This window comes from Vicia villosa, unplaced genomic scaffold, assembly GCF_029867415.1.
Source record: "Vicia villosa cultivar HV-30 ecotype Madison, WI unplaced genomic scaffold, Vvil1.0 ctg.001135F_1_1, whole genome shotgun sequence".
In the NCBI taxonomy this organism is placed as follows: Eukaryota; Viridiplantae; Streptophyta; class Magnoliopsida; order Fabales; family Fabaceae; genus Vicia; species Vicia villosa.
The window spans coordinates 299,406-309,540 of NW_026705499.1; the positions used below are offsets into that span (position 1 = coordinate 299,406).

General features: G+C 31.9%; 1 protein-coding gene across 1 annotated transcript; it reads right to left on the reverse strand.

Moving 5' to 3' along the window:
* Positions 1 to 7,643: 7,643 nt before the first annotated feature.
* On the reverse strand, positions 7,644 to 9,108 carry LOC131633546 (uncharacterized). The gene is made up of 2 exons (XM_058904242.1): positions 8,580 to 9,108; positions 7,644 to 7,980 (listed from the first exon to the last, which is right to left on the reverse strand). Exons 1-2 carry the CDS (start codon positions 9,008 to 9,010, stop codon positions 7,893 to 7,895), a joined length of 519 nt encoding a protein of 172 aa, XP_058760225.1. The 5' UTR covers positions 9,011 to 9,108; the 3' UTR covers positions 7,644 to 7,892.
* Between the last annotated feature and the right edge of the window lie 1,027 nt (positions 9,109 to 10,135).

Consider the following 10,135-nt stretch of genomic DNA (forward strand, 5'->3'; position numbering starts at 1 on the left):
TTCAGTAAAAGACATTGTAGTAGTTTTAGAGACTTGTTGGTAGCATTGACATTTGACTTGGAATGCAAGCTGTATTGCAATTTGAGAGAGAGCGAATAGAGAAGAGTGTGGTGTCTGTTTCTGCTAGATCTCTGCATGTGCACCTAATTAATCGTAAACCATTTAACCATATAATAACAAGAGGATCCATAGTCACATCTTAAATAAGCAAGTGATAAGCGTCGTTGACGGAATAATCACCCATGTTACGGTTAAAACTCCATATCCACCCGTCTCTTACATTTTCAATCAAAAACATGTTAACTAACAAGAAACAACAATCTTTAACTAATCTTTCCTCCCATGTGAACAAATGTGTCTTCTTTAGCACCGCTCTCACCCCTATCGCCTACTCACTCATATTAAAAACACATTTTTGTCTAAGAGTAAGTTGAATATTCAATTAAATGTCACATGAAAGTGATGAAACAACTTCTTTTATTCAAGGATCGTGCAAAAATGAGACCAACTCGCACGGTCGCTCAGCACCTTCTACCTTAAAAAATTATTATTAAATCAATTAACTCTAGTCACTCCCCCATTTTGTCCTTAATAAATGGTAAGTATGTTTAATCTTATATTTACCGGACAACACTTTAAATTACAATCATATTTTTTTTAAGGTTAAATATACGTTTAAAATTTTTTGTTTTGGATTACCTCTGAAATATGAAAATTTTATGTCTTTTGTTCTATATAGGCACAAATTACCCTCTATAAAGTACTTTTTTTATTTACTCCTCGTTTTTACACGTTTAGGGGTACTAAAAAATTACAGGATAATAATTCAAAAAAATATTTAATGAAGTAAATAGAATCTCGCCTATATAACATGGGGTAACGTATATTTAAACTTTTTTTTATAAGCAACTTTAACTTTAAACACTATTTCTTTTGAAGATTCTACTACATCTTGAAATAAAATTTGATTATGTGATTTCCAAGCGCACCAACACACAGCCAGCCAACCAAATGACACCCACTCTTTTCTTGAGGACCAACCCCTCAAATTTTGATACAAACAGTAAGAAGTAACTGCAACAATCCTCCATCACATCACAGTCTAGGCCTAACCAAACAGATTGGAGCAAACCCAAACAGAATTGATACTTGGCATCCGGTGATAGAGGCGGTAAGGTCAAAACTATCAAGTTGGAAGAGGAAACATATATCCATCGAGGAGCGTGTGGCGATTATTTAATCAATCTTGCAAGCTCTTCCATTTTACTTCCTTTCCTTTTTCAAGGCTCTAACTGGTATAATTTCAAAATTCGAATCTCTCTTTAAACAATTTCTTTGGGGTGGGAGTGAGGTTGAGAGAAAAATAAATTGGGTTCATTGGGATAAAGTGTGCAGACCAATCAATGAGGGTGGTTTAGGGATTAGGAACTTGAGGGTTTTCAATTTTGCTTTATTAGGGAAATGGGAGTGGAAAATAAACTTTGAGAGGCAAGGTATTTGGTATAAGGCCTTATCTAATAGATACAGGTTGAGAGAGGACGGAACATTGAGTGGGGGTAGAGACTGCTCTAGTTGGTGGAATGTTATATATCACCTCAATAACGCCGAGTGGTACCAAGAATCCAATTACTCTATTAAGGAAGTGTATAATGGGCTTATGTCTCAATCCGAAAACCCAGTCAATCTGGATTGGGGCATCGCGTGGCATAAAGCTATCCCGTCGAAAGTTTCGTGCCTAGCTTGGAGAATCTTTCAAAACATAATAGCTACCAGAGATAACCTTATTAGGAGAGGTGTGATAGATTCTGAATCTAATTTATGTGTGCGAGAATGTGGTAAAGAAGAGTCGGTATCCCATTTATTCTTTGAATGTCCAGTTTATGCGGGGGTTTGGTACGAGGTGTGTCGTTGGTTAAACATATCTTCGGCATTGCATATGGATAGTATATCGCATTTGAAGCAATTTGAAGGACTGTTAGGTGGAGACAGAAAAGTAGGTCTTATGGCCAAAGTAATTTGGTTTGCATGGGTGTGGAATATTTGGGAAGCTAGAAATGATAGATTTATTCAAAACAAAAATTTCGAGTTAGAAAGTTTGGTTAAGAAGGTGAAAATCCACGCTTGGAAATGGTTGAAAGTAAAAACAAAGGACTTGATATTCGACATATCTTTATGGTTTCTGAAACCAAGGGCAAGCCTAGGACTGATAGAGGAGTAATTTTCTGTTGTGAGTGGCTTTCTTGATATTGGGATTAATATTGGAGCAAGAGTGCATGGATATGCTTGTTGGTAGTTGCAATTTCTAGTTTTACTTGCAGCAGTCTTAGTTTTTGTTTCATATCCAAGAGCATGCACTGGATATCAGTGTTGGCGTATTGTTTTTCATGTTTTAGCAGTGGGGTTTTCTGTTTTGATAGGCGCTGAAGTCTTGGTGTTTTGGTCTAGTAATCACAAAGTTGTCTTCAGTTTTGGCGGAGTTATTTGTCTGCTAGTGGTTTAAACATGTTTCGTGAGTGGCGTGTCGGTTTGCTTGTGCTCAATAGGTCTGATATTTTGTAACTGAGAATTTTAGAAGTCTTATCGATTCAGGCCTGAACAGCCACTCGTTCCATGCTTTGGAGTTTATGTGCTCTTCATTGAGACGGGTTGCTACCTGTTTATGTTTTTTTATAGTTTCTGAAATTTCTTGTTTTGGGGGCAGGGGTGTTCTGTATTTGTATCATACCATGGATTCGTTGGCATCGGAAATGTTGCGGCATCCTGAGCAAAAGTGAAATAAAGACCGGAGTGATTTAGTAGGTATGCATAGGGTTGGGGTTAAGCTTGGGGATCTATCTGTGGAAATCAACATTTCACCACCGGCTTGAAGTAGTCAGGAAATTGTCATATTGTATCAGTCGTGAGCCTTGGTTTTCGATCATTTCTCTGGATCAGAGGTTGGTAGTTTCTTGTATCGAGGAGGTGGTCAAGTTTTTGTATATGTTCCATTGATTTGCAGCTTGTTATGTTTGGTGGTAGATTGGTTTCAATGGTATTGGTGTTTTTGGATACTGTAGTGAAAATCCATTCGGGAGGTTTTGGTGTTGTCTGCATAATTATTCTGTTAGTTTTAAGGCCTTGAGTTTGTCTTGAACTGTTAATTTCCTATCTGTAATAGTATTGGTGGGGTTCTAAGAGGGAGTATGCCTAGGGAACATTTATTTGTGGTGGTGTATATTTTGCTTTTTAAAGTGAAGGACTAGACTATGTATTGTGATTTATCCCTTGCACTTCTTGTGCTCGGTTTATTTTGTTAATATATTTTTGCTTTTTCAAAAAAAAAAACAATTTAAAATCTTATTCCATACAATTCTCGTCAAAGGACATCCAATCATGGCATGATTAAGTATCTCATCATGATTAGAACAGATCACAAAAATTCAAGGGGGTCATGGATTATTCCCCTTTTCACGAATTGCATTTTAGTAGGTGACCTGTCATAAAGCAATCTGCACGCAAATATATTCACCTTTGATGGAATATACTACTCCCTATGAAGCGTCGGCACATCATTCACAAGGCGTGTCGCCGCGTCGGACACGAATACCCGTGCGACACGCATACCACACGTATCTGCCACGTTTTTGCAGTGTTTAATGAAAAAATAATAATTTAATTGCTGCGGAAACAAATACAACACCTTGCTTTGAATAAAGGACACACCCAACTAAAAAAAAATTGATTTTTTTATAAAAAAAAAAAGGCTCAACTCAATAATTATCAGATTTTTATTTATAAAAATAATAGATTTTTTTTTTACTTTTCATATTTCACTTCTCCACTATGAAAATAACACAATTAGGATTCTTTATTTTTTTTCTTATTCCACGGTTTAGAGGCTGATTTTATCAATATGGAGTGACTATGATATGATTTGTATTATTTTTATTTGGTGGATTTATGTCTATTTTTTGTTGATTGAAAGTACTAAGTTTAAATATATATATATATATATATATATATATATATATATATATATATATTTTGCTTGTCGTTTTAAACTCTTTATAAATTGTGCTCATACATTGCATTATTATATTAATATCTAAAAGATATATAGTCGTGTTTGTGTCCTATGTTTTCTATATTAGCGGGGTCCTCGTGTTCGTATTCGTGTCGTGTCTCGTATCTGTGTCCGAGTCCGGTCTTCATAGACTACTCCAGACCACCTTGAGGGCTTGAGTTATCAAGCATCAGGCCAAATTGAGGTCGCATCATGCATAAGCTTTCTGTAGCAGGATTTCAAAGAAAAAATTTGATTGCCTTCAAATGGCCATACAACTATGTCTTCAACGTCCCTACATGGAGAAATATTAGACATAATACACCAACCCTTATCTTTCATCTACTTCCAAGTCTCTGACCAAAGCCTCTTATGAGAAAGAGCATTCGAATTTCCAATGCCACCCTCATTATGCCACTCCCTCATATTCGTAATGCTGGCATATTTATTGAGGCAAGCTTGAAAACAGTTTGGAAAAAGAATTTCCAAGGGAGCATGCCCAATCCATTTGGCAAACCAGAATGGAATATTAGCTCCCGACCCTAACCTGTGAGAGCACATCTGCAGCAATCTATCAGCTTCTGGACAGTCACCAATTTTTATAATATCTTTCCTCCATAGAGATTCATAGTTTCTTCTCCTTTGACCTTCTTTCAGCCACGATTTTCTATACAAACATTCGTACCTTTCTTCTAAAATTCCCACCCAAATTGCTTCATCTTCCTTTAAAAACCTTCAAATCTATTTACTAACTAATGCTCTATTAAAATTCAGTGACATAGTAAATCATTATAGATTAATCTCAAACTTTATATGTATGATATATATGCTAATCTGTTTCAATCCAACGGTTGATTTTAAAAAAAAAATCTGAAGTGAAGTTTTTGAGTGAGTGTAACCCATGGTGTAACTATTCGGGTGTAATTTGATCTCTCCTTATATATATATATATATATATATATATATATATATATATATATATATATATATATATATATATATATATATATAAAGGGATATGCGCTGACAATGTAAAATATTTTTACACTATCAACCAATTACAACCATTTATCCAATTAAAATACAATTTTAATTTAAAAAAACTAATAGGACATGATAAGTGTAAGGATTTTGATTGATTGTATGTGTAAAGTTAGTTTATATATATATATATATATATATATATATATATATATATATATATATATATATATATATATATATATATATATATATATATAGGTGGGGACGACTCAAGTGAGAACACTTGGTTATTATGAGAAATGAGAACAATGAATCACGACCATTAAATTTTGATTTTGTTGATTTTAATGGACTAGATTGGTTTCTCTTTCTATGATCCTTAATATTTAATTTAAATCAACCTAGAAAGAGAAACAAATCCAGTCCATTAAAATCAACAAAATCAAAATTTGATGGTCGTGATTCATTGTTCTCATTTCTCATAATAACCAAGTGTTCTCAGTTGAGTCGTCCCCACCTATATATATATATATATATATATATATATATATATATATATATATATATATATATATATATATATATATATATATATATATATATATATTCATGGTAGTAAAATAGAATAAAAAATCTTCATGATTATAAAAATACAAATTTAGATACTCTCAATTAAAAGTATACATATATTAGAAAAAAACTGTTTAAAAAAAATGTTATTGTTGAAAAAAAACAGGTATCTTTTGTATTTTTTTTTAGGATTGACTTGAATTAGTCTCTCATCTTTTTGTTTCTTGTAAACTACTTTCTTGTGTTTGGTATAAGAGTTTTAGAAGGTTAGGAGGTCAGCTGACTCTTCTTAGTTGGAGTTTTTTTTTTTTTTTCTTTAGGTGGTAGGGCTAAGTTCAGGGGAGGTTTCTCCATGATTTGACATGCTTGCGTCATAATAAGTTATCTTTTGGATCGTCAACAAACGTGAAAAATGTGAAGGATAAGAGCATTTTTTGGTTTGGAGTTGATTGCTTAACAGAGAAACATCAAACTTAGTCAGGTTCGACGACTTACTTCATAATTCTATTTTGTGTCTTAGCAAATAGTGGATCAAGAGTTTTAACCTGCTCGAGAGGATTCAATGGTCTTGGTGTTGCTAGTGATTTTTCTATTCTGTTGATGGTGGATCTGGCGATATAAACTCTAGTCGGTTTTCTGATGGACACTTCGTGTATATGGATTTTTTTTCTTTTTTGGGTGTTGCTTAAGACTGTGTTATAATTGTAAATTGTATGATCATCTTGAAATAATTAAATATGAGATATCAAACTTATTTATTGTTACTAAATATATTCGAGTATTGAGGAATATATATATTTTTTGATAATCAAAAGTTCTACACTACAAGAGATAATCAATCTTCGATTCATGATTATTTGTAAGGACCCATCAGAAATAATTTTTCTGGTTATGCTATGTATAACATTTATCTTGATCATTCACATTTTCCCTTCGCATGGAATATGGGCAGGATCCATAGTCAGAAATCATAGTATCCAATGAATTCCCTACTTGAATTTGCTGGAAATAACATTTGATCCACTATCTTAGAATTTGGATTAGACATAACTCATCTCTACAAAAACGAATTATAAGGTGAGGATTTCCCTTTATAATAATATGTTAATGAAATATATTTTCGATGTGTGACTCGTAACACCCCATCGTGTTAGCACCATTGGGCTTGAAGTGTGTAAATAAATGATAGGTGGACAAATAGTAAAAACTTGATAGATGGTGACTAACAGACCTTCTACTAGACTAACAGACCTTCTACTAGACTTTAATAGAATTTTAAAATTTTGATTGAATCTAACATACCTAAAAAAAATTATTTAGTGAGGGCAATTTAATTTAAATATATGAATAATTAGTATTTTATTTTAACATTTATAAAATATTAGACACAAAAAGCATTAAATACAATAGTTGCTTTAATGTAATGATTAAACACTTTATATTGTATATTGAATGGTATTATATTGGGTGCATGATTTTCAATCTATTACACACACTATGGCAATAAGAATCATACTTATATACTCCCTCCGGCCTTATTTATAAGGAAAAAAAATTTGTAGGTTCAATGAGTAATGAATGTATTTAGTCTACATAATAAACCAGATACATTCATTATTTAATGAATCTAAAAAAGGAATTCTTGCTTATAAATAAGGCCAGAAGAAATATATCTAAAAGGAGTTAACATTTTAGTGGGGGCAATTGCCCACATACTGCTAAGAGGAGATTCGTCCCTGGATTCTTGATGCATGTTTTGTTGAAATGAAGGAGATGTAAATAAAAATGGAGAATAGTTGGACAGAAACAAAAATTTAGTTTAATGATTGCTGAAATAAAAGATTTAGAGTGTAATTATAACAAATAGTTTAATTCATCGATTTGACGATTTATAAAAATTAAAACTGATAATCGAACTAAACCATCTCGATTTTAATTAGTTTGGTTTAATTTTAAAATCAAATAAAAATTAATTAATTTTTTTTCTATTTAATTTAGTTTAGAATATCAATTTAATTAATTTTTTCATATCGGCTTACACCCATATCCACTCATATAAATATGAAGTAGAGTGCATTAATTTAAAATAATATCTTCTTATTGGTGCATATATAAATAAGAGATAAATAAATGCATATAATTTGATAGTGTATTCTTACCATTCCCTGATGCTAATTATAAAGATACACTATATTGTAAATTACAGTGTATTTAAATAGTTTTATAAATAGAATCTCTATGAAGAAACAGTAGTTACGCGTAGATGTAATCTCAAAATCTTGGCAGCTTGGCAGTACTAAGATTCTGAATTCATGTTGTCTCTAAGGTATCTGTTGTTCAAAGACAGACAGCATTGTAGGAGTAATTCATAATCTCTCTTTTTCCTACAAAGTACATTTTTAAATCTCTTAAATGAGTGAGTTATTTGAACGTTTTATAAAAGAATAACAAAAAAAAAAAAAAGTAAAAATCATACATAAACTCCTTACATGTAAGTGTTTATAGAAGTAACTAAAAGAGTTTACAGATTTTGTTATATAATAAATATAAATTATAAAATACAACTAAGAATCAAAAAGATAAAAAATCACTTATATCCAAAAATAATAATTAACAGTCAACTAAAATTTAAAGTCATAAATAAACATTAAATAGACAGATATTTTAATAATGAATTTTTCAAAAAGGTCTCAGTCAGTCAGGTCAATAGAATATTTTAAAGGTAAATTCTTATCTACCCAACTCAAAAAGTTGGGTAAGGTTACCTCCTTTGTAAAATGTTTTGAAAACAAAAAATATTTGTAGTATTTTAATAAATAGTTAAATGTGCTAAATGAGATAGAATCATCTGATTGGTTAGAAGTATACTACCCAACTTTTGTAATGGGTAAAAAAGTTGTCCCATATTTTAAATCATAAATAAAGGCAAAATATAAAAAAAGGAAAAAACAAAAGAAAACGGAAAACGTTAGAATTAACTTACTCGACGTTATCGCAGCATAATCTCCGTGAGTTGGCAAGTGCAGAACTAACTTTAACGGCGAGATCACAGAGAAGCGGAAGCGACAATGAATAATTCGAATGCGAAATCGGAACGATGAAGTAGATTCGACCAGGTAGAAGCTCCTCCTCATCAGGAACGCGTGGCATACACGTGCCGATGCACATTGACTCTGCATTTGAGATGTAGCAGCAATTATTGCTCTTGTTGATCTCCGAAACGACGACGCTTGCTGAAATCGGTTGTTTATACTCCTTGATTGTACCGTTGGAAATGTTCATCACCATGATCGACGATGGTCTTCGAAAAGATTCCGATGCGCGTGGTGGAGCAGAGCCACCGTGCTTTCCACTAGCGGGTGTTTTTGGAGTGTGTGTGGTTTTCGCATTGTGACAAGACGCGCACACGCCCATTGCAGATTCTCTCGGAGTCAATATTCGGAAACTTTATCTTTATCTATTTTGGATGGGCTTCCACTATTTATTGTAGCTTTTTATTCTTTTGATCTTTGTTATGAATTTACCTTTTAGACTTTATTATGCAATCAATCAATATATTTGGATTAAATATACACACCCGTTACATTATTTAAATTAATTCAAAAAGTAATCTTTTTTGTAATAAAAAAAAAAGGTTTCATTAACCAGTTTAAGTGATAGTCAACATAAACATCAATTAACAAAAACGAAAATACATGATATCTCACTTCTTTTTTTTTTTAAGTGAAATTTTACTTATTAAAATAATCACATTAAACTAATTTCATAGATAGATGTACAACCTAAAAATATACGTTCGAATCTTCAACATCTTTAAATGGTTAAATTTTAGATTTTTTTTTATTAAGTTAGCTCAGGTGGTGGAATATTCACCTTTAAAGAGTAAAATATCAAAAAAAAAAAAGTTTTATTTTGACAAATAAAACTAAAACTATTTAGTTTTATTAAACCAACTTAGTTGATAGTTATGTAAACGCACATCAATTATAAGATCGAATTCTATTAAATCAGTTCAAATCCATTTACTTTCGTCTAAATGCAAGAGCGCATACTCTTGATAATTATTTTAGAGTATGAAATCTCCGACAGTAGACGGTTCGACAAAAAAGAAATACATTATTTTACTATTACAAAATAAATATTTTATTTTACATATATAAAAAAACTAAGTATTTAAGATACACATTAAAGAAATCAAAAACAAACTTTTTTTATTAAATAATATAATACTTTGATTTCTTTTAAAATGTTGAACGTAGTATATAAATAATTTTGAAAATTTCTTTAGCCACCTCCCTATGGGGGTCACCCCCAGCGAAAATCCCAAAATACCCCTGCTTCGGAAATGAGCTTCCGAAGCGTTTTTTTTTTAAAAAAAATTTCCATAATTCGGAAGTGCATCTCCGAAAACACCTCATGGGGGGTGTCTTCGGAGATGAACTTCCGAAAAGCATATTCAAACAGAAAAACCAGTAAGCAGCGGCAATAGAGTTAGCCAGAAGAGAAGGCAGAGTTGAGGAACATCTCATCTTCATGCTC